General features: G+C 42.7%; 1 protein-coding gene across 1 annotated transcript in view; it reads right to left on the minus strand.

Moving 5' to 3' along the window:
• Nucleotides 1–3,427: 3,427 nt before the first annotated feature.
• chl1b (cell adhesion molecule L1-like b) overlaps nt 3,428–25,662 on the minus strand; it is a gene marked incomplete at its 5' end in the record, with an annotated part of 29,557 nt that continues 7,322 nt past the window's right edge. Inside the window, 15 exons of the mRNA XM_084167475.1 lie at nt 3,428–4,149; nt 5,224–5,296; nt 8,187–8,318; nt 16,571–16,750; nt 18,037–18,159; nt 18,307–18,511; nt 18,770–18,885; nt 19,553–19,775; nt 20,567–20,637; nt 20,848–21,045; nt 21,348–21,449; nt 21,816–21,940; nt 22,055–22,220; nt 22,419–22,585; nt 23,003–23,114. Of these exons, the coding sequence (XP_084023601.1) occupies nt 3,942–4,149; nt 5,224–5,296; nt 8,187–8,318; nt 16,571–16,750; nt 18,037–18,159; nt 18,307–18,511; nt 18,770–18,885; nt 19,553–19,775; nt 20,567–20,637; nt 20,848–21,045; nt 21,348–21,449; nt 21,816–21,940; nt 22,055–22,220; nt 22,419–22,585; nt 23,003–23,114 (2,201 nt within the window). The 3' untranslated portion in view covers nt 3,428–3,941. The remainder of the gene's footprint in view (nt 4,150–5,223; nt 5,297–8,186; nt 8,319–16,570; nt 16,751–18,036; nt 18,160–18,306; nt 18,512–18,769; nt 18,886–19,552; nt 19,776–20,566; nt 20,638–20,847; nt 21,046–21,347; nt 21,450–21,815; nt 21,941–22,054; nt 22,221–22,418; nt 22,586–23,002; nt 23,115–25,662) is intronic.

The following is a 25,662-nucleotide window of genomic DNA, read 5'->3' on the forward strand; positions in this document are numbered from 1 at the left end:
CTAATAAGCAAACATTTCACGTAAAGTCTACACCTGTTGTATTCCAGCTCGGTCTCATAGACTAGTGAATGTAAATCTGGGACACTCAAATTAGTATGATATGTTTGGTATGGTTACATAAGACAGATGGGTACTTAAGGCAAAAATGAAAGCAGGGTGGTTGGACAAGGTGGATGGGTGGATGTAGAATGTGAACGTCTAGCAACATTTTAGCTAATTAGCAACTTTTACTACTTTTTAGCTACTTTGCAACTACTTAGCATGTTAGCTAATCCTTCCCCTTACCTTAACCATTTTAGCTAATCCTAACCCTAACCTTAACCCTTTAAACTAACTCCTAAACTTAACCCTAACCTTAACCCTAACCCTAACCACTAGCCTAGATAACGTTAGCCAGCTAGCTAACGTTAGCCACCTAGCTAGAATTCGTAACACATAATACGAATTGTAATTCGTAACATATAATACAAATTGTAATTCGTAATATATCATACGAAATAGGTGATGATTATCCACAAATTAGTACATACCATACTACACGTTACATACCATACTAAATGGATTATCACAGATTTTTGTACAGAATAATATGAAATGCTCTGAGACCAAGTTGCTTATTCGGTTCCTCCAGCGGCTGGGACCTGGATATCTGAAACAAACTAGAACTGGTGACACAGGAAAGGATTTATAGTGTGGGAGAGCCCATTTCTCCTCTACTTAATCCAGCCATTTGTTCCTGCGCTGGGTCTTCTATGCAAATGCTGACATTGACCCGAGTTGTACATTATTTATAACTTTCCTAGTGATTTAGATGAAACGCTGTGGGAGTGCTTTGTCTGAAAATTCTCTATGGCTTCACTGGGGCTCTTAAAGGTTCGTCTTGTGTTCTGAGTCATTGACCTCTCCTCTCCTGCATTCATTCCTCAGTAGCCTCAGTAACACGAGCACAGGGGCTCAGTCCTAGTCCCTACAGTCAATTACATTACACTAGAGGTAAGGGAGCACAATGTAGTGGGTTATTCACAGCTAAAAACATTTTATCGTAACATACCATCCAAGGGACCATATCTTTGACCAATATAGCTGTTCCTCATGTATAAACTGTAAAATATATATATATATAGCAGTTTTCTTTAACATATTTATTTTGTCTGCTGAGTCCTAAAGAACAAACGTGGTCCTTCACACAGGAGGAAATGTGACTTGTAAAGTTCAGTCAAATGGAACAGGGCAACCCATCATGACCTGAGCAGTGTGATACTTTACTCTCTGCTATCTGCTTATCTATGTGATTATAGCCCTGCTCCTTTATCCACTGACTGAGCCCACCCCTTTGATTTCCCATGTTAGTCTCCTGAGGCACAAGTTGTTTTAAACAATCCATTAACATCCTTGGAAACAAGCATGACCTTGAAGTGATACCTTTTCAAATACATTTCCCCCCCCACTGTTCTTACAACTCTGGAAACACGTTCTCAGACGTCTGATTTGAAGTCTGTCATGATTGGAGTGTGATCTGTTTCTGCATATGATATTGCTTTATCAGGAAGGTCCCTACCTAATTAACACCTGATGACGTCAATACATATCTAAACTCAAAGCTAAAGAAACATATGCATTCTATAATCTATGAATTAGAGAAGCTCCAACACAATTTGGCACAATGTGAGGTAAAAATGTAATTGAGTGATTACTGTAAATATGCAGTAAATTACAGTAACTTAACAGAATCAGCCCCACACAAAGTATACCCATTCATGTCCCAATGGTGTTATGCATTGTTTACAACAAAATGTTCATCAGACAGAACACTTACCACATTGTAACATAGGCATAGTCATGTTCTGCATCCCAACCAGTGGATGTTGTAATGGCATTTCAAAGCTTTCTGCAGAATGTTCAGTTTATTACAAACCCCAAAGCACAAATAGTTTATATTTAAATTGAAGTGTTCTTTCTATATACAGTTTAAAGACGGACAGTCAGTCCATGGCCAATGGTTATGAAAAGTGAAACAATTTAATAACATCAAAAACATCCATAAACATTCTGAAACACATGCAATTGCTGTACATGTATTTGTACAAAGATGCAATAGAAAGCAATCATCATGTTAACGTTTAGGTTGACTTTAAAACAGGCCTACTATGGTTCATTTTTGGAGTTGAATGGCAGTGTCTACAATGGCATGCAAGTTGTAATGAGCAAGGCTGTTCTAAGAACATTGGAACAACATTAAGCCATGCTTTAATTGGTATGTTGATGAACTAGATGAAGCGGTAACTCGGTTGATAATTGTCTGCATGTTGTAGCGAGCTGACATAAAACCACTGAATCACAGCTTCACCTTGGAAATTGTATCGGAAATGTCTACAACAACAGTATACGTACTTTCCGTTATCAACTGAGCGTTCTCAGAGCACCTGGGTCGTTCCATGAAATGAGTGCCTTTTGTGTCCCTTGGATATATTAAGTAGAAATTGTGCACAAATATTGAATTGCCTGTTATATTAAATGAAGTGGCCTGTAATATAGACCACATGGAAAATTCAATAAATCCGATTTTTTTTATATGAATAGACATACAATTCATGTTGCTCTGTGCATCCTCTGTGATTGTAATCCACTTAACCCCAACGTTTCTCCAAGTTTTCACCATCATTGTAAAGCCCTAGTTATTTTGTTGCTTTGACACTCATTTCTGAAAATGATTATATATTTAATGTGATTAGTGATTCATTTTAAGGTAAAAAAAAATAACCTGTCCCTCATGTTAAGGTCAACCCTGTTATGTGAACTGAACTCTCGTTTTAATATATTGAAACTATTCATTTTTAAATATTTTTTTCAAAAGAAACATTGAACATAATAGTCAAATCATAGTGTAAAATCTGGTGTTTCTGGTGTTTTGTGGTGTAAAACTGAGTGGGTTGAGCATAACACATGAACCCTGTTATCTACAGATAGACAGGCTAGACATTTTTCTATAATTAAACATTTTTTGTGAAGCTTGCATTCAATTGCCCTTCCCTGTTGCACACATCAAGCTTCTATTCCCCGTCACAAGGGGATTTATGGCTGATTCAAGATTAAGTCGTCAACCCTGTTACGGTCAACCCTGTTACTATATTTGGCACTTAATAGGCACTTACTATAGTATTTTTTATTTATTTAACCTATTGAGATGGGATAATTTTTTTATTTTATTAAGTTTAACATTTGGTCTTTATTACAGAATATTGAAATTAGGTTAAAAAAGATATAATGTTGACCAAGTTACACTACTCAAAAGGCACCTAATCAGTGGAATGACCCACCTGCCTTAGGTCTTTTGTGTATTTCATCATGTGATATAACTGAGGCATCCATTTTGTTATTATTTTGTCATGTATAAAACCAGGAAATAAGTTAATAAACAACTTTTGTACACATATTAAAATCATATTTAATGAATGCATTTCAAATATAAAATGTCAATAATATTTGCTTCAACTGAACAAGACAGACATCATATGCTCACTAACACGTGTTGTTTGCTAAAAGATGACTGGGAATGAGAGACCTGGCAGTATAACACAAGGAGCAATATGGACTGGACTTTTCTTATTTTCTTCCTTTTATATTTGAGTGGATTACAAACAGTTGTTGCATTTGACAAAAAAATGCAAAAGCCTCAAAGGTTTTCACTGATTTGTAGTAATATAAAACACTCCACACATACAATAATATATACATTTCGAAATGATGCATTCTGTTACAGTTTGATAAAAGAACAAGCTTTATAAAATGAAGATGGCAGTGCAGCTGACAATGACACATTACATTTCACATGAGATTGTGCTTGGTATGGATGATGTCATGTACTTCCTTTATGTCCCCCCCTCCACCAGTCTGATGAAAGTGTTGTCCTAAGGATGGATGATGGCCCCATTTCCTTTCTCTTACGCTTTGCTCTGATTGGGGGTTCCTTTGACTTCCATGGACACCCTTTTTTCCTTGCGTCCAGCGTACTCGCCGATAAAGGAGCCATCCTCGTTGAACTGGACGTCCTCATCCCCATAGTCCACCAGGCTGTCCCCACTGTCCTCTGCTTTGATCTGTCCGCTCAGAGAGTGCTGGCTGCCCTTCAGTGGCTTCTCATCGTTGTCACTGTGTCACAACACGATGGCAAAAAGACAGGGGATTTAAAATCCACCTAATTTCACTCATGGCTTAACTCAATAGGCTTTACTGGTGAGGACAGGGACACAGGCAGGTTTGAACCCATAAAGCTTCAATGAAGAGCTTCGGTGATTTGGCAGCAATGTTTACCTCTGACTGACTGATGGAAGAAAAAATGATCAAATATGTGCACTAGTAAGGGGCACTCATGTCAAGTGTACTTAAACTATACATGTACAGTATATCAATGTACTGTATGTGACAATGAATGGGGTGATTTAAAGAAGACAGGGTATTGATGCGGATGTCGGGCTGATATAGTGTTCAATACAATAAATGTGCTTTCCCGTGGTCTGACATTGGGGGCCATATATTTTAAGGACCATACACACCACTCTACTTCTCAACTTTACTGTGACCACATGAGGAAAGATGTCTTGGCTACTTTTGATTCATAACACCAATTTAGGTTCTGAGTGTGAGACTCTACTGATTGGAGTGGAGTGTGGGTCTCTGAGTTTCACTCTGTTAGTGTGTTCTGAATCCAACCAGTGGAGGATTAATGAATAGAGCACAGATATTACTGCCCCAGAGACGAGCTGCATTCAATTACACAGATTGGTTTTAGCCTCCTGCTAGGTTGTGTTGCGGCCAGGCAGCCATCCTTCATTGAGCTCCATTCAGAAACAATTAGTAACATCTGAACAATGAGGCTGTTCCTGCTAATGAGCTGAGCTCTACCACCACACATCTACCTAATCACAATGCACCCTATAGGGTGATACCACATCAACATCACTGATTCGTCAACAACAACAGGGGTGTTTGTTGCTGTTTACCACATACATGTTTAGCCTACATGTTACTCAGCCCATCACATGTCTCGAACAGGGATGTCTGTGAGGGTCCGTGTATAGCTCATGCATGTGGGGTTTTCTTTTAAATCAGGAGAAATGCAGAGATATAATTATATGATGTGATACAATTCAAAACATTGGGTACAATGTAATATGAGCTGTTGTCTGAATTCTCGATGTAACGGTGGTTGGAGGTGTGATTTACCTGTATTCACAGAAGGTGTCGTCATGCATACCCTGAGATTCAAGGTCTGGGTGGAGGTCCTCTTTCTCCTTTACTGCTCAGAGAGAAAGATCATTCTTTAGGGTACCATGAGTACAGTATAACATTCCAGAAACAACTTTTTACCTTCCCTTACAAAAAAAAACAGGTGAAATGGTTGCTTTCACATGTTGAGCTTAAATTTCACATGCAAAACCATATTTTCACATGTATTAAATTTAGAGTTCATATGTTAAACCCACCTTTTCACCTGTGAGGAGAATAACATGTTTTCACCTCACATGTGAATTGTAAGTTCACATTTGAAAAACATTAAAGGCCCAGTGCAGTCAAAAACGTGATTTTCCTGTGTTTGATATCCACTGAGTGTAAAAAACATTAGGAACACCTTTCTAATATTGAGTTGCACCCCCTTTTGCCCTCAGAATATCCTAAATTCTTCGGGGCATGGACTCTACAAGTTGTCGAAAGCGTTCCACAGGGATGCTGGCCCATGTTGACTCCAATGCTTCCCACAATTGTGTCAAGTTGGCTGGACGTCCTTTGGGTGGTGGACCATTCTTGATACACACAGGAAACTGTTGAGCGTGAAAAACCCAGCAGCGTTGCAGTTCTTGACACACTCAAACCAGTGCACATGGAACCTACTACCAAACCCCGTTTAAAGGCACTTAATCTTTTGTCTTGCCCATTCACCCTCTGAATGGCACACATACATAATCCATGTCTCAATTGTCTCAAGGCTTAAAAATCATTATTTAACCGGTCTCCTCCCCTTCATCTACACTGATTGAAGTGGATTTAACAAGTGGCATCAATAAGGGATCATACAGTAGATTTATCCTGGATTTACCTGGTCAGTCTATGTCATGGAAAAAGCATGTTCCTAATGTTTTGTACACTCAGTGTATATTCCCACACTATGAGGTTGGAAAAATACTGTGAAATTGTGAAAATGATGATGATGCCATTTTAGTGTAAGAGCTGTTTGAAAAGACAGCCTGAAATATCAGCCTGTTATGGTGGGATGGAGTTTTTGCCTGCCTGGTGACATCACTAGACGGTAAATTAGTTATTAGACCAATGAGAGTTCCAAACCTCTCTGCCAATAACAGCTAGTTTTCAGTTTTCCCCTTCCCACTCAGACCACTTCCAGACAGTCCTAGCAAAATTCTTGCTTGAGAAATTGCTCTTTACTAAGAGGCTATTCTTGTTTCTTTTCGACAATTTTAATTGAAAACAATCACAGTAAAGTATTTAATTGTTAACCATAAATGATTGCTATTGAGATAAAAACGGATGCATTGGACCTTTAACATGAGAAAATCACATTTGCAATTTCACATCTAAGAAAACTCCACATGTGTAAATCTCATTTTCACATGTAGAATTGAAAGTTCACATGAAAAACAATTGCTACCACTAAGGAGAGGCATTCAGTGTATTACTGCAGCAAGCGCGTGTCTCTTCTTCTTACGTTGGTCTTCTGTTATAGTTAGCTGTCCATTGGTTTTTGTTACATTTAATACACAGGCCTAAAAGGGATTTTAATGTATTTGAAAATGTGTGAATATGTTTGCTTTTGGAATGAATGTAAACAGATACTTCTATATAAAGAGATTATTTAGAATTAGGGCTGTTAGAGTTAATCGCATTAATCAAAATACACTGAATCATCCAAAATACATAATCGATACAGCTAAAAACAACAATGCGATGTCAAAACAAGTTGAGATTGAGGTTAAAGAAAGTGTGCTTTATCAATTTAGCTGATTTTGCTAACCGTTACTTTGGACAAAATCAAGACGTCAATATTCTTGTAATGCTTTTTATTTTAAAAATCTTAAATTACAGCTAAATTTTAGCAACTTGATAAAAATGTTAAACATTTGACTGCCCTATTCTGAATCGAACAGTCAATATTCAGAGATTGTGATAAATGTATAATAAATATACATTGGAAGAGAAAAAGTGTTGACCCGCTTGGTTTAATGGTCAAGACATTGGCTTCTCCCATTGGAGACCCGGGATCTAGTGAAATGTATAATATCGTTGGGAAATGTGTCTGAGTCAAATGTTTCTGAGTCACGTGAAAAATAAACGTGAAAAATATACATGTCAAAAATCCATGTAGAACCTACCATGTGTCTGAAAACCCTGTGTCTGACTCATGTGGGCAAAAAAGTGTTTTTTCAAATGTTTTATTGTAAGGGTTGATAAAGACACAATAATGTTCTGTTAAAACACCTTACAAGTTTTCTCACATTCTGAAGTAACAACATAGTCATTAGTGCTTGATGTCAGCAACATTTACAATATGAGTAACAAATGAATCCTAATTTCAAAGTGGAAAGCTTACTATCAGTGAAAGTGCAGGAGGTAGTGTTTAATGAAGGCAACACAGAACAAAGCCCTGTGATTTAGACTGTCTTTCTGACATGATGGGCAATTAGCTGAGCTGAACCTGGTGCCCAATAAGTGTATAAAGATGAAAGGGACTGTAAAAGAACCCCCATCCCCCACAGACAGGACTGGCATTAAGATACCCTGGCTGGTGCTTATGGCATCACACCACCACTGGCATGTGACCATAACATTTGCATATCTTCTGTGTATTTTGTGCATTGTATGCTTTGTTATTCAAATTCAGCATATTCCAAATATGCTGTATTTAAATGTTATGAATACAAATGCATATGCTCCCATTAATTCAAGTTCCCATTATACTCTAAATATATCAGCGTTGACATTTTGAGCAGTGGTGTGATGTATATTTCTACAAATAATAATATATCAGCTTAAGTATATCTATAACGGTGTCCAGAGTGATGTATAATTTATCTTTTGTAACGAGGACTCTAAATGGAAATATAATGATGCCTAGTGTAATGATTAGTTAGCATTCATAAGGTGCAGTGTGTGTGTGTTTGAGAGTGAGCACCTACCAGAATATTTCCCTCCTTTATTTCTGTTGACAAAGCAGGCGATTAACGCAATGAGTGTGAGGAGAGCCACGGCACACATCAGCCCGATGAACCAGCCCTGAGTGGAGATTCCTCCATGGATGCTTGCCAGACCTGAGGAGAGGAAAATAAACAGCAACATGACTCTTTGACATTGACTTGACTCTGCCTTTCATGAGGACACTTCATTGAATGTTTACATCGACAAAGTCTATCTGATGCAGAGGCAGAGAGGCAGCAGGTTACGCTGAAATGGAAATGTACCAGTATTAATATTAAACAGCTAATCCCCTTGTCTAATTAATCAACTGAGGAGGCTGTTCAAACAGGATTCCTTTCACCAAGTCACACAGAAGAAGAAAAAAAATGGAATCCTATTGACACTGAGAAAACCATGCATGATATACCTTGAGACACGTTCAAGGACATTGGTGCACCTGCATAGGCCTAGTACTCAATAAGACTCAATTGGTTGTGGTGCTTATGTAGGTGGGGAGTTGAATGAGGGTTGGGAGAGCGTTTGCTTCTTTTCCTGTTGCATCCCTGCTCACCTTTAACCCTGGTCCTGATTACATCTTCAAAAATACTAGAATTATCAACCCAGTTCTTAGTCATAAGGCGCACAGTGTACGCAGTCCCAGGCTCCAGCCCCTCAATGATGTGGAAAGTCTTAGAGATGTTAACTGCCTCAGAGATCTTCCAGTTACCTTTACCTATAAGGTGCACAATCAGGGAGGGTTAGTACTCATGAGGGGTGAAGGGTCAAGGGTTAAAGGTTATTTACAGAGAGTTCGATGAAATAACACAGAACAACATTTCTAACATGTAACGGTAATATGGAATACAGATTTCTCAGATGTTACCAATACATTCAAAATCACCTTAAACATGTATAACTGCAAAATAGACTACAAATGGACAGAGAAGTAATATGTGCTTACGGTTGTTCATATATGCAACATAAAACTCTGAATCTGTTTGTTCGCTTCCCGGAATCCAGCTGATATTTGCAAAGTTGTCACTAACTGAGGAACTAATATTCAACAGGGCTGGGACTGACAGACAGAAGAGGGGAGAAATGGCAGAACAGGGTTAGTAAAGGATAGTAAGGAGAGGACAGATTACATCCACACAATAAAACATTACATCTAAAGCTGGCCAGGGAGTTTGCTTATGTGTTTCATTCCTAATACGACTTGAGGATACAGAATGAAGGCTTATCAATAACTTTTACACATTTCATGAATCACTTGTAATGAAATGACCAAAGGAAAACAGCAATGATATGGAAATGTTATGACAAGGAAAGCCCGCAGAGCTGAATGGAAATCTATAGATAGCATGCATCCACTGAAACCTGCAGACGAATGAACAAAGCAAAACCCTGCTTATTGACTCATTTTCTTAAGCAATACCACTGATTGCTATCGGTTTTCAAATCACATAGATTTACCCTGCTGAAATACATATGTACTGTACACTGAGTGTACCTAACATTAAGAACACCTGCTCTTTCCATGACATAGACTGACCAGGTGCATCCAGGTGAAAGCTATGATCCCTTATTGATGTCACTTGTTAAATCCACTTCAATCAGTGTAGATGAAGGGGAGGAGACTGGTTAAAGAATGATTTTTAAGCCTTGAGACAATTGAGACATGGCTTGTGTGTGTGTCATTCAGAGGGTGAATTGACAATATAAAGATTTAAATGCCTTTGAACGGGTATGGTAGTAGGTGCCAGGCGCGCCAGTTTGAGTGTGTAAAGAACTGCAATGCTGCTGGGTTTTTCACGCTCAACAGTTTCCCGTGTGTATCAAGAATGGTCCACCACACAAAGGACATCCAGTCAACTTGACACAACTGTGGAAAGCATTGGAGTCAACACAATAAAAAGGGGCAACACAATATTATAATGTTTTGTACATTCAGTGTACATACCCCTATGGAAAATATGCTTAAGATGTGGAGGAGTTCAAGAGGTTCACGTGGAAGGGTTCAATTTCAAAATTGAGCTTTTCTTCTACAACAGTAAACACATCAATGGGAATGTTAAATATGAGAGGTTAGCAAGTCCCTGTGCCTCACTGCAGTTTAACTCATGTACACAGTGGTGAATACACTAGACAATAACAGACTAATAAAGACTCTGAAGACTCTGACACCTAGAAGAAATCAAAGAACCACTGCACCTGGAGTGAGGGTGAGAATCATGCATCACTCCATATTGCTAAAGCTGGAAAATAAAGCTTTGGTCTGAGCCGGTCAACAGCAACCGATCCCCTTCATTTCCCTCAGGCAAACATGCAAATCTGTGACTGTGTCTACTGCTCAGGTGTCATTATTTGCTCAGGTGATAATTCAGTACACAAGGACACCTGTGTCTGTGCTGCCCATCCCTGTGAGCACAAATGACACACCGTGGGTAATGCTGATGTATGACTTCGTAACTATGGTAATTTCCATCATTCGCTTAGTATGATGACTAAGTGACACAGGGCCTGACTAAAAATATCCCAGGGCTTGGCGTGTTTGTCACTGCGCTGCTCAGCCTGGTATTAAAGGCTGCAGAAAGCATCTGCTGCCACAGCAGGGAGCGCAGCCCTGGCCCTGCCACAATGCCTGAAAGATGGCTCTTCGAAGTCAGGGAGCTCTATTGAAAGGAGTGACCCAGTACACAGAAATATTCTGATCTACAGCTTTCAAAAGTTGTCCATTTATCCACTTATCTCAGTCCCCTAAACATTACTGTCTCCTTAAGAGCTCACACCTCCTCCTCACTCTGCCTGGCTAAGCCGACATTTCCCTCAGCTCAAATGGTGCTATGGACATTTGCTTGCCCCACGGCACTATTGTTGTTACCCAGTTGAAGGTTACAAGGAAATGTTCAGGTGACTGTTTGGTCAATATTCTGCCGTGTAAAAGAGGACTGGGCCCCAAAAAATCAATCCTTGACAATATCCTGAGTGGCGCAGTGGTCTAAGGCACTGCATTGCAGTGCTAACTGTGCCACTAGAGATCCTGGTTCGAATCCAGGCTCTGTCGCAGCCTGCCGCGACCGGGAGACTCATGGGCGGTGCACAATTGGCCCAGCGTCGTCCAGGGTAGGGGAGGGAATGGCTGGCAGGGAGGTGAGGGGGAAGCTCAGTTGATAGAGCATGGCGTTTGCAACGCCAGGGTTGTGGGTTCGATTCCCACGGGGGGCCAGTATAAAAAATTATAATATGTATTCACTAACTGTAAGTCGCTCTGGATAAGAGTGTCTACTAAAATGTAAAAATGAAAGACATATTTGTCCTGTTCAAACTTCAACACACTACATTCACACCTTCGGGTATGGAATAGATTCAATAACTTGACTGTCTGTTGGTGAGCTTGTTGAGCCATTTTCTGGACTTTAACTCAACATCGATACTTAGGTTAGTTTTTCATTGATTGAAGTTCAAAATAGAGTATTTGTGTCATTGCGATCACTTGAGTTTCCAGTATTTCCACCTATGGCTCTCATTGCCATACTGAACACAATTGGTGACATGTATACCTATGTTGGAACGGGTGGCATTGGACACGTGGGAGACTGCAGTGCTTGGAGGTGAGGGGGAAGCAGACTGGTCTGAAAAGAAAGACAGATCTTGAGATTATTGGCTATTTTTTTGAGTTAGGGAGGGGGAGCTACTGTCTACTGACTACTAGACAAATTGTTAGTACATTACAAGTATGGGTATTGTGGAATGATATTAGTTTCTAGTCTATTGGACTGATATTAGTTTCTAGTCTACAGATATGTCTACTATAATGACTAGTCAGGGTGGTTACTACTACAGAGCAATGAATACCATCAAACAACTAGGAAATAAGGTCTAATTTATGGTTAGATATGATCATTGGTAATCATTTGTACTACAGGAAGCGACTATTCCACTGTTCGGTTTGAGGCAAAGACGCCATCATTTGAACTGAATGACACTACAATATAGATGCCTGTCTGATAGCCTTCCTGTATGTTGCACTTAAAGATTCATTTGATCCTGTTGCTTTTGTAATACAGGTGGCATTGATCCTGTTGTTGTTAGAACACAAGTCAATATTCATTCAGAGATTCACTAATGAGATCGGATTAATATGAATTTATAATCAGGATCCTCATTACCATTGTTATTGCAGAGAAAACCACAAACTTGGTCTGAAAACAGGGGAGTCTGTATTGGTCTACTAATGAAAGGAGGCATCAGAGTGCTCAGCGCTGACGGCAAGGGCAAGCAACAGACAAGGGCAATTATTCACAGATGAGAGGAGTATCTGCATCATTTTAGTTTCGTATTTGTGTGAAATATTAAAGGTCTTAATTGTTGCTGACATCAGATTCAGTAACTTTTGCTAAATGCCTGCTTGACCCATTCAACCATGGAGGCAGGAGCTGTCTAGAGCTGTCTGTAGCTGTCACCTCCCACCCGTTTATCAGCCCTTTATCCATATTCATGCACACAGCTAGTCTATGTTAAAGAAACTATAGCTTACAGAAATCATACTAACAGGTATATCAAAAGAATAGCATGAGTCGTTCTCAGAAATGGAATGAGAGAGCTACAGTACTACTCAACTATCTACCAAGGATATGATACAATTATTGAATTGCAGACTCATGCAGTAATAAATCAACGTAGTTAATATACCCGAGGGCATGATTTACAGCAGCGTTAGACTACAGTAGTTCTTTTTACTGCACATAAACAGAAATCTACATACTGAAGTTGACAGTGGACACCGCTGTTGAAGCTGGTGAAGAGATAGAAAAGAAAAAAGGAACGCATTGCCAAGCAGGTACATGTTTTGAAAGTGGTTTCAGCTTCCACACCACACACTGAATGTACCCATCAAAACGATGGATACCTGATAGGCATAGATTATTTTCAATTGCACAAGTTAAAAGCCTTACATATACTGAACAAAAATATAAATGCAACATGCAACAAATTCAAAGATTTTACTGAGTTACAGTTCATATAAGGAAATCAGTCGAATTAAATAAATTCATTAGGCCCTAATCTATGGATTTCACATGACTAGGAATACAGATATGCATATGTTGGTCACAGATACCTTAAAAAAAGGTAGGGCCGTGGATCAGAAAACCAGTCAGTATCTGGTGTGATCACCATTTGCCTCATGGAGCGTGAAACATCTCCTTCGCAGAGTTGATCAGGCTGTTGATTGTGGCCTGTGGAATGTTGTCCCTCTCCTCTTCAATGGCTGTGCGAAGTTGCTGGATGTTGGCGGGAAATGGAATACGCTGTCGTACACATCAATCCAGAGCATCCCAAACATGCTCAATGGTTGACATGTCTGGTGAGTATGCAGGCCATGGAAGAACTGGGACATTTTCATCTTCCAGGAATTGTGTACAGATCCTTGTGACATGGGGCCATGCATTATCAGGCTGAAACATGAGGTGATGGTGGCGGATGAATGACACAACAATAGGCCTCAGGATCTCGTCACGGTATCTCTGTGCATTCAAATTGCCATCGATAAAATGCATTTGTTTTCATTGTCCGTAGCTTATGCCTGCCCATACTATAACCCCACTGTCACTCTGTTCACAACGTTGATATCAGCAAACCGCTCGCCCACATGACGCCATACACGTGTCTGCGGTTGTGAGGCCAGTTGGACGTACTGCCAAATTCTCTAAAACAATGTTGGAGGCGGCTTATGATAGAGAAATTAACATTCAATTATCTGCCAACAGCTCTGGTGGACATTCCTGCAGTCAGCATGCCAATTGCACACTCCCTCAAAACTTGAGACATCTGTGGCATTGTGTTGTGTGACAAAATTGTACATTTTAGAGTGGCCTTTTATTGTCCCCAGCACAAGGTGCCCCTGTGTTATGATCATGCTGTTTAATCAGCTTCTTGATATGCCACACCTGTCAGGTGGATGGATTATCTTGGCAAAGGACAAATGCTCACTAACAGGGATGTAAACGAATTTGTTCAGAAAACGTAAGAGAAATAAGCTTTTTGTGCGTATGGAACATTTCTGGAATCTTTTATTTCAGCTCATGAAACATGGGACCAGCACTTTGCGTTTATATTTTTGTTCAGTGTACATTAGCATGGCATAGCGAAAGCATATGCAGACACCAACCGCAACATAAGCATGAAAAAGATGCATCAATTTGTGTAAATGAAGTAAATTACAATTATGGCCCATCTCAATCAACACTCTTAGAATAAAAGGTGCTATGTAGAACCTAAAAGGGTTTTTCAGCTGTCCCCACAGGAGAAACCTTTGAAGAACCCTTATTGGTTCCAGGTAGAACCCTTATTGGTTCCAGGTTTAAAAAAAACGTTGGGTTCCAGGTAGAAAAAAAGGTTTCTACCTGAAACCAAAAAGGGTTATACCTGGAAACAAAAAGGGTTCTCTTATATGGACAGCCAAAGAAACCTTTTGGAACCCTTTTTTATAAGAGTGTAACTTGTATTTACAGGATATACATCCAAAACAATATTATCTAAACATGCATTCTCACAGCACACCAAATTTGATGTTTTTGAATTCATCCCAGAAGCCTGCTTACTGAGATTGAATAGGATGCTATGTTTTGTTATACTGTACATTTATATTCATGTGAAAGCCCTTACTTGCAGGTAGCCTAGCGATTATGAGCATTGGGCCAGTAACTGAAAGGTCGCTGGCTCGAATCCCTGAGCAGACTTGCTGAAAAATCTGTTGACGTGCCCTTGAGCAAGGCACTTAACCCTAATTGCTCCTGTAAGTTGCTCTGGATAAGAGCGTCTACTAAAATGTACTATTAGAGAGGACCCAAATGAATTATTACTGTTGTTGGACAGAGGCTGTGTGTGCTGTGGCACCTCAGAATACAGTACAGACTCTCCATTACAAAATCAAGTGCACTTGCTTATTTTCATTAGATTCTAATTATATTTGACTGGTGCCACCCCCTTATCTATACTCCCACAGACTCAGAAGAGTACATATCTACCACTCATGTGAAGTGTTTTATAAAATGAACCAAACATGCATGAACCAAACATACTGCAATGGCTGGCAATTGACTTACCTCACCAATTCCTATATAATAATACAATATGATATAGAAAATATACAGTTTCTCTTGCCGAAGGCAAATCTATTTTCCAGCTGGTTGTTTCATAGCTTGCTTTCTCCTTTAAATCAATAAGCACTTGCTCTTTCATGACAATGACGAATGAAACCCCTTCTCACACCCTTATGATATTGTTTACCAACAAAAATTACTTAGATGGAGATATGAAAAGCCTGGCAGTTGGAGCCAATATCATATTCCCTGAAATTCTGGGCCAAGCCATTACTGAAATGGCTTGGTCATCTACAGAGTACAGGCTTGGTCATCTACAGTGTACAGGCTTGGTCATCTACAGAGTACAGGCTTGGTCATCTACAGAGTACAGGCTTGGTCATCTACAGTGTACAGGCTTGGTCATCTACAGTGTACAGGCTTGGTCATCTACAGTATACAGGCTTGGTCATCTACAGAGTACAGGCTTGGTCATCTACAGAGTACAGGCTTGGTCATCTACAGAGTACAGGCTTGGTCATCTACAGAGTACAGGCTTGGTCATCTACAGAGTACAGGCTTGGTCATCTACAGTGTACAGGCTTGGTCATCTACAGAGTACAGGCTTGGTCATCTACAGAGTACAGGCTTGGTCATCTACAGAGTACAGGCTTGGTCATCTACAGTATACAGGCTTGGTCATCTACAGAGTACAGGCTTGGTTATCTACAGAGTACAGGCTTGGTCATCTACAGAGTACAGGCTTGGTCATCTACAGAGTACAGGCTTGGTCTTCTACAGAGTACAGGCTTGGTCATCTACAGAGTACAGGCTTGGTTATCTACAGAGTACAGGCTTGGTCATCTACAGAGTACAGGCTTGGTCATCTACAGTATACAGGCTTGGTCATCTACAGAGTACAGGCTTGGTCATCTACAGAGTACAGGCTTGGTCATCTACAGAGTACAGGCTTGGTTATCTACAGAGTACAGGCTTGGTCATCTACAGAGTACAGGCTTGGTCATCTACAGAGTACAGGCTTGGTTATCTACAGAGTGCAGGCTTGGTCATCTACAGAGTACAGGCTTGGTCATCTACAGAGTACAGTCTTGGTCATCTACAGAGTACAAGCTTGGTCATCTACAGAGTACAGGCTTGGTCATCTACAAAGTACATCATCCCAAAGTCTGGCTGCCACAGCTCACTATTACCCCCAACCCTAAACCCATGCCCCCTTCTGTCCATATAGGACTTCCTCCAGTATCCCCCATCTGCCCTGCAACACCCCGGCCTGTGTGACTTACGTGCTTCAGGCGTGGTGGTGCTCTCCTCGCTGACCTGGGGCCCACAGCCCACCCTGGTGCAGGAGCGCAGGTAGAACTTGTACCTGCTGACAGCCTCGAGGTCCCGCAGGACACACGTGGTGGTGTCAGGGCGGCTGATGTCCACCGACTGCAGGACACCCACCTCCTCTGTGTCATTGACTAAACACACACAGACACTGAATTAAACTTGTGTTACTATATTAATGGACACATAGGATCTCTCTGAAAAGAAGCCTTTGATTGATCATTTGAAAAGGACACTCATGATATGTTGGGGTGATGGATACATGACCACGCTATGTAAGCATGTATAATATCTGATCTGCATTGTGAGTTGGTTCAGCCCTCCCTAGTGATGGAACTAGCTCTCAATGTAACAGTGTAGGTCCTGTGGAACCTGTGAAATATTTAGTTAGCAAGGCCCTCTAAGAAGCTGGGCTCAGCCCTGGAACAGCTGTGCAGCAGCCTTTAAATTCCTCTGGTGCTTCCTCCCGGTGCCATGCTGACAGCTGTGTGCATTATCCTTAACATTTCACACACAAGTTCCTTCAAGGGGACTTCAAAAACCCCTCACTTCAAAAGAGTCCATCAGCTTTATCACGCTTGCACAATGTAAACGTCCCTTCTTCTGAAATACAGCATGACACTTTTGGCCCTCTTGCACAGCGGCAAAATCAAAAACCATTAGGGAGAGTTGCTGTGCAAAGCTTTCTTTAAAACTTTGTAATTAGCCTCATCATCATCATTGTTTCAGGCCAGGGATGAAGGGTGAGACATACACATGCACGTTATGGTTGTCCAGTGACTGTTTCCTTTGGGATTAATCTGGGACGTTGGTTGTGATGAAGTCCCCAGTGGACGGTATCGGGTCACTAACAAAGACCTTAAAAGGCTGTGACACGCTGGCCTTGGTCAGCGCTGTTGGGGCCGGATCATGACACACCACACAGGCCAGTGTGTCACACCCCAACCCAACACTGACCCCTCTCTCATCAGAACAACACAGTGATTTTTTTCCACCAAGGGGGTCATCCCTGGTTATACTATCAATAAGTCATACTTGGATATCCACTTCCATGCTTTCTGATGCCATCCAATAAGAGACATTTAACATTTAGTTGTATTCAAGCCTCATTATTTTAATCTGAGTTTCCCCCCATTTAATCTTATTCTCATGCAATCACTGTGAGATTTAAACCTGTGGATCTTCACAATCACAGCTCTGCATGCATTTCTCACATTTCTATAATAGAACACCAGCTGTAGGAACTAAACTATAAACCCTCATTAACAAAGCGTTCAACAACGTGCTGTAGCACCATTCACAAGCACAACAATATCTCCTAGTGGTAAGATCAAGGAATCGCTAGTCACTTTGAATGAAGGTAGGCTGGTGCATGTAAGAGACTGCAGTTCAACGGGGAAGGGGAAAGAGTTGTACACACTTAGCTGATACTCTAGCCGGTATCCTGTGAGGACTCCATTGGCAACCAGAGGAGGTGCCCAGGTGAGAGCAACGGTGTGCTTCTGAACATCTGTGACCCTGAAAACTGGGTTTTTCTCTGGAACTGAGAAACAAAATAATATACAGGTAGTAAGCAGTTTGATAGTGTAGCACAATAATATTGTCTCTAGATAGTTATTTTCTTCTTCAGTTGGACAGTACTGAATCAATATGTTCCATGGCACCCCAGACCTCTCCCCTCCTGTCTTACCTCCCTCGGGAGTTTTGAAGTTGACGGCGTGGCTGCCTGGCCCGTTGCCTCGCCCGTTGAAGGTCATGACGATGAGGCTGTACTCAGAGAAGGGCGTGAGCCCCGGTACCATGGCATGGTTCCGGTCCCCCGGGAATGTCAGTGTGTGTTTGTTCCCGTGAGTCTTTTTTGAGTCCAGCAGACTACGCAGCCGCCACCAGTTTATCTGACACCGCCATGACAGAGGGGAGACAAAGTGTTATGGGTCTAACAGATCATAATTATGTGAGAAAAGGACAACAGCTCATAAATAGAACAAGGCTATAGTCTGGGTTATAGTATTTTTTTTTACTAGTGTAAGGGAACAGTGAGCTGTCAGCAGTAGGGAGACGGAGTGGGATGAGAGGGCCAGAAGATCCAGCGTGGTCAGGGTCTCTCCTTTTAAACTGTGTCTTAAAGCTACTGGGCTGTTTTGAGGAATTACCCTGTAGCCTCCCAGATGTCCATGCAGCTTGTCCTTGTGAACACGTGTCCAGCTGACCTTGACCAGCGAGTTGTTCATCACCTCCACCTCTACATCATCAGGGGCTGCGGATGGGACTGCAGGGCCAAACACACTCACATCAGACAGGCCATTCATATGTGTAGTGTTGGCTGGGTTGAGTGTTTAGGTGATTCAAAGATTTACCTCTGTCAAATAATAATCTATACATCAGTGACTGCAATCTAAATAATGTGATATACCACTTTCACAAGGGTGGAACTAGTGTGGGGCTCAGTGCTATTGCCTAAGCGATGATACCAGACAGTATGACAACAGAAGAGTACAAAGCTTCTAAAGGAAGAAAACACATTGTTAACAAGGTTGAGGTGTTATATTTGACCTGAGGTTACATCCTGAGGGCAAATCCAAAAGAAAGCTAAAGATAAAGATAAAAAACTGTATGGAATGAAATGGTTTATGACTTCTAAAAGAGAGTTTTCACTTTGGCATAAGTGAAAGGGGACATAGGCTCTATAAAGTGATGCTCAACCAAGCTACTAGCAAACATTGGATTTCATCAACTACTCTGCTCACAAATGTATAGCAATTTGAAGAAGAAAGAGTCCAGCTTTTATGGACTGTAGCCAACAATACACAGAGCTGAATGGTACATACTGTACTGGCCTTATACATTTGAATAGTATTATTATTGTGAAATTCACATAAATTCTTTGTATTTACAAGGCTGTAAGATTTTATTAAAAAAGGACAGTAGTCACTCACAGTCCTCTCCAGAGTAGCCCGTCATCACTTTGGGTTCTGGTCCCCATCCCTGGTAGTTCCTCGCCTGGATCCTGATCTCATATGGCACAAACGTGGGAGTGCCCTTCACCACAAACGAGTGTCTTTTCACCACATGCTCATGCCAGTCCTCCTCCACATCCTGCCGTTTATAGCTCACCTTATATTCAAGGCCTGGCCCATTGTGTTCAATGGGGGACAATGGCTGCAAGGGCGGGGAATGTAAGAATAACAGTAACACACAGATTATTACCGTTTAATAGGAACTTGAACAATGAAGCAAGGAGCTCTTTATATTTCCTTCAACATCTCAGCTATTGTGGGGTTATCATGTCAAGCCCATATACATGGATCCTAATCTTTGATCATATAAAATCAGTAAAACAATAAGACAATTGGCTGGGTGCTGGCTCCAGGGAGCTCTGAGGCACCCCTCTGATATAAGGAGCAGGCTAGGACTTCACAGACTATAGAGATTATAGAGAGATCTAGTGCTTTCCTCACAATGGCCTGACCATGATGGGAAATAGAATAAGACACTATTATCCACAAAAGCAAATCATTAACAATGAGGGAGCTCATAAATTCAGAAGTTCAGGTTAAATTACTCTGCTAGGGCAGGACGATAATACGTGGGGGTGAGATTAATCTTTTTACAATGAAGCAGAATTTATTACTGTATTACTGTACTCCTCTCTCCTCCATTCCTTTTCACTTTCTATTAAAAGCACCACAATGAACTGCTTTGATAGCTATCCCATTCACTACGACCCATCAAAAATAGGTTTTCTAAAGTTATACATCATAATATGACATAACAAAAGCAGGGATATTTGATTTATTACTGAGGGATAACACTAAAGCTTATTTTCTCTATGAATAAAGAGAGATTCTTTGATTTCCCCAAAATGTAACTGCTGTGAAATATTCAGTACTCGGAGGGGTGCGTACGTTCGCAGGGAAGGAATATTAAAGGAACCACATTCTGTTTGTTACCTCCCAGTTGATATCCATTTCATGTGGCAAATGACCTTCGATTTTAATATTTTCTGGGTTCTTGTCAGGGGCTGGTGGGAGAGAAGAAATATGGATTTTGCCAGAATTGTAATTGTTAGTTAAATACATCTCCTGTGAAATGTGCATGAGAGACCTAAGGGTGAAATCAATTATCTCAGATGTTTGAGTGTTTTAAAGTTCAACGAGCGGCGGAGGCAGGTCAGACGGCCTGTAGGGGGATATGAAGCTGGAGGATAAAGGAACATAAGTGGACTTCCTACCTGCAGGAGGGGTCTTGTATCTTTCTGTGGGCTCACTGGGACGCCCCCTTCCCACCGCGTTGACTCCAGACACTCGAAAGCGATAGTCAACATGTCCGTAAAGTTTGAGGACTGCCGAACCGTGATTTCCTGGAACTCTCTGAAGCTCGTTCCAGTTCCCTGGCTCCCACTGGCTCTCCTCATACTCAATAATGAAGTCTGTTCACAGGGTGAGACACACAAACCAGTCCCCAATCTGCCCAAGCCCTTTGCCAAAGGAGCTGCTTATCTAACAGCCACCTGTGTAGCAAACTCTTCAGACACTGAACTAAGCAGGAAACTTGCTAAAAAAGGACACATTTGTGTTGGGATGTTGACAGGAGACTTACACAATAATAAAGTACTAATTCCATTTTCTTAGTAAATATGTGCCATGTTATTATCATTGTATATACTACAGGCCTGCTGTTACAACATGCATGCAGAGCTGCTGAACTTTGTTTGTAGAGCCAGACTATTACCAGTGGTTGAGCTGTTGTGGTCATCCCCAGGGATCCATTTGAGCTTCACACTTCTGCCCTTGTGTTCAGACAGCACCAAGTTCTCAGGTGCATCTGGGACATCTGGAAAAACACCACCACCACAACAACATTACTTTGATAACACAAAGACATGGTATCCTCTGGAAAAGGACTGAGAAAAATGTTTAAATGCTCCATGAAACAGTCAGAAACTGACTAATGGAAAAGAAAGCAACATGTAAAACTACGATGCAAACGATATGAAAGGCATTGTTCTGTAAATGCAGAGCCGAGGTCTGAAGACACATGGTGTAATCATGTTCTGCTCTGTTCTGCACGCCATGGAACGCTTGGCTTCAGCATATGGATCCATACTGTGACATGCTATGCATTTCTGTTGTGCTGGGTGTCATAGACCCTTTGGGTCAGACCAGGTTTTGATGTACAGTATTTGACCTATATGCTCACCCAGCACTATAAGTAGTGCAGAGGCAGTGTCCTGGTCCACTGGAGTTCTGGCCACACACTTGTACATGCCCTGGTCTCTGTGGCTTACGTTGACGATCTGCAGTATGCCATCCTCTACGAAATATCTATCGGCAGAAAAAAAGAGAGACAACCTATTGATCTGTGCAATCTGAAAAAAAACAAGTTCACTATCCGGCTAGGCTTGAATCTGTGACACCATAAGAAAGGCTTCGTCTTACCCAGAATTCTCAGTGTGGTTTAGTGCTATCTCCATATCATCTTTTTCCCACACTATCTCAAAGTCGCCACTGAAGGAGTTGTCGTACACCGCCAGGCAGGAGAGCTGGGCTGTGGATCCTATTAGGACCTGCAAGTCCTCTGGGGCCTGGAATATCTTTGTGGGATCTTGGATAGATGAAACACACCACTGTATAAGCTACATGTAAAGGCCTATGTTTAGGACCCTCTTTTTTCTAACCATGTGACTTTCTAACCAAAACTATGTAAGGCATTTTTTCCTAGTCAGGTCACATACTGTATTTAGAAAAACACATGGCCCTAGTTGTGTGTTAAACAAATGACATCTTATATTTAGTTTCATACCTTTAACATCCAGTAAGGCAGTTATAGCCGACTTCCCTTCAGTATTCTTGGTGTAACATGTGTATTGGCCCATGTCCTCTTTCTCCACATTATGGATCTCCAATGATCCATTCTGGTGAACTGTAAACCTTTGTCCCTCCACAGACCCTGTTGAATCATCCTTGTTCCTGTACATTTAAAACAATCAATTAAAGTCTCCACTTGCGATTTAATTCAATTACAGCGGAACCTTGCTGAGCACTTAAGAAGATACTGCAACAATACCCCTTAAAGAATTTGTGTAGGTGTACGTTTTTTCTTTCTGTACATTTCCACAGTAAACAGTGGTGCACCAACAGAGAAACAGATCCTGTACACAGTTATTTTTATAACTATCTAATGACACTTTGACACTGATATATACTAACGACACATTGATAGCTACTGCTCTCTACTGGCCTCTGAGAGGATTGGTTGGAGCTGGAATAGCCTGGTCCAGCATTTGTATGGGCTTGAACCAATGATTGATGGCATGACAAGAAGAGTAGGATGAGTTGGCTGAAGCCAGTACTGTTCTGGGACCAGGCTTTGGTTAGCCTACTCACCAGGTTACAATAGAGGGTGGAGAGCTGAACACCTTGCAGTGCATGACTACACTCTTCCCCTCCACAGTGGAATACTCCAGACCTTCCTCTGTCAGGATCATAGGAGGCAGATCTGTGGGGAGAGACATCCCAGTTAGTGATTCAGGGTTTGGGAAATGAACGAGAGAGAGAGATTTATTTTCTAACTTCCATACAGATATGGAGGGATTGAGGAATTGCCCTTCGCCTGTATTGCAGTATTGGTTACAAAGATACACTAAGAAAGTCCATTAAAATGTATAGCCAAGATTCAAATAAATGAGACTGATAAAGCAGACCAAGTTTTCTTCCATTTTTGTTAATTAACATTTATTTTGAAAGAATGGCTGGACTGTCACGATGATTGTCATACAATTTGAAACAATAAAAAATGAATAATAAATGAAAACAAGTGGAACAATGACTGCCAAATTTAAAATAAATGTGTCTTATCATTTCTAACCAAAACATCCTGTCTGTCTCACTCCATTGTTAACAAAAAGGAAAAGCTGTGATTTTGAATCCAGAAACAGTCCAGTTAATAACTTCCTAGTTTGTCACCAGTGACAAACTCCATGTCACGATCGTCTGAAGGAGCGGACCAATACGCAGCGTTGCGAGTGAACATGATGACTTTATTAATAAAAGCAACCACGAAGAAAACAACAAAATAACGATACGTGAAGTTCAAATACTGAATACGACTAACAGCAACACAGAAACAATAACCCACAAAACAAAGGAGAAAACACACAGAATATATATGGCTCCCAATCAGAGATAACGAGCCGACAGCTGACACTCGTTACCTCCGATTGGGAGTCATAGACCAATCACCATAGACACAAACAAAATGAAACTCACCCATCCCCAACACCACCAAATGAAATACACCCAAACAATAGAAAGTGAACAACCCTGGCTCAAAATAAACGTCCATAGAGCCAGAGTGTCACAGTACCCCCCCCTAAAGGTGCGAACTCCGGGCGCACCAACATCAGGACTAGGGGAGGGTCTGGGTGGACGTCTGTCCATGGTGGCGGCTCTGGCCCCGGTCGTGATCCCCACCCCACCACAGTCACAACCTGCTTCGGTAGCCTCCTCCCAATGACCACCCTCCACCTAACCCCACCTGGACTAAGGGGCAACCCCGGACTAAGGGGCAGCATCGGCCTAAGGGGCAGCACCGGGATAAGGGGCAGCACCGGGATAAGGGGCAGCACCGGGCTAAGGGACAGCACCGGACTAAGGGGCAGCACCGGACTACGGGGCAGTACCGGACTAAAGGGCAGTACAGGACTAAGGGGCAGCACCGGGCTAAGGGGCAGTACCGGACTACGGGGCAGCACCGGGCTAAGGGGCGGCACCGGACTCAGGGGCAGCACCGGACTCAGGGGCAGCACCGGACTAAGGGGCAGCACCGGGCTAAGGGGCAGCACCTGACTAGATGGCGGATCCTGGCTGGCTGGCTCTGGCGGATCCTGGCGGGACGGCTCTGGCGGATCCTGGCGGGACGGCTCTGGCGGATCCTGGCGGGACGGCTCTGGCGGATCCAGGCTGGACGGCTCTGGCGGATCCTGGCGGGACGGCTCTGGCGGATCCTGGCTGGACGGCTCTGGCGGATCCTGGCTGGACGGCTCTGGCGGATCCTGGCTGGACGGCTCTGGCGGATCCTGGCTGGACGGCTCTGGCGGATCCTGGCTGGACGGCTCTGGCGGATCCTGGCTGGACGGCTCTGGCGGATCCTGGCTGGACGGCTCTGGCGGATCCTGGCTGGACGGCTCTGGCGGATCCTGGCTGGACGGCTCTGGCGGATCCTGGCTGGACAGCTCTGGCGGATCCTGGCTGGACAGCTCTGGCGGATCCTGGCTGGACGGCTCTGGCGGATCCTGGCTGGACGGCTCTGGCGGATCCTGGCTAGACGGCTCTGGCGGATCCTGGCTGGACGGCTCTGGCGGATCCTGGCTGGACGGCTCTGGCGGATCCTGGCTGGCTGACGGATCTGGCTGCTCATGGCTGGCTGACGGATCTGGCTGCTCATGGCTGGCTGACGGATCTGGCTGCTCATGGCTGGCTGACGGGTCTGGCTGCTCATGGCTGGCTGACGGGTCTGGCTGCTCATGGCTGGCTGACGGATCTGGCTGCTCATGGCTGGCTGACGGATCTGGCTGCTCATGGCTGGCTGACGGATCTGGCTGCTCATGGCTGGCTGACGGATCTGGCTGCTCATGGCTGGCTGACGGATCTGGCTGCTCATGGCTGGCTGACGGATCTGGCTGCTCATGGCTGGCTGACGGATCTGGCTGCTCATGGCTGGCTGACGGATCTGGCTGCTCATGGCTGGCTGACGGGTCTAGCTGCTCATGGCTGGCTGACGGATCTGGCTGCTCATGGCTGGCTGATGGTGCTGGCTGGGAGGCTGGCGGTGGAGGCGGACCCCAGCCTCGGATTGCAGTCATCACCTCCAGCAGGGCGGCTCCCATCTGCAGGAGTTGCTCTTTCTGGTCCCGAACCTGAGCTTCCAGTCTAGTCTGGGCTGCGTCGGCTCCTGCTGATTCCATAGCAGGTGTATGATTCTGTCTGGCGGACGGCTCTGAAGGCTCATGGCAGACGGACGGCTTTGCAGGCTCAGTACAGACGGG

This window comes from Coregonus lavaretus, assembly GCF_964263955.1.
Source record: "Coregonus lavaretus genome assembly, chromosome: 8".
NCBI lineage: Eukaryota > Metazoa > Chordata > Actinopteri > Salmoniformes > Salmonidae > Coregonus > Coregonus lavaretus.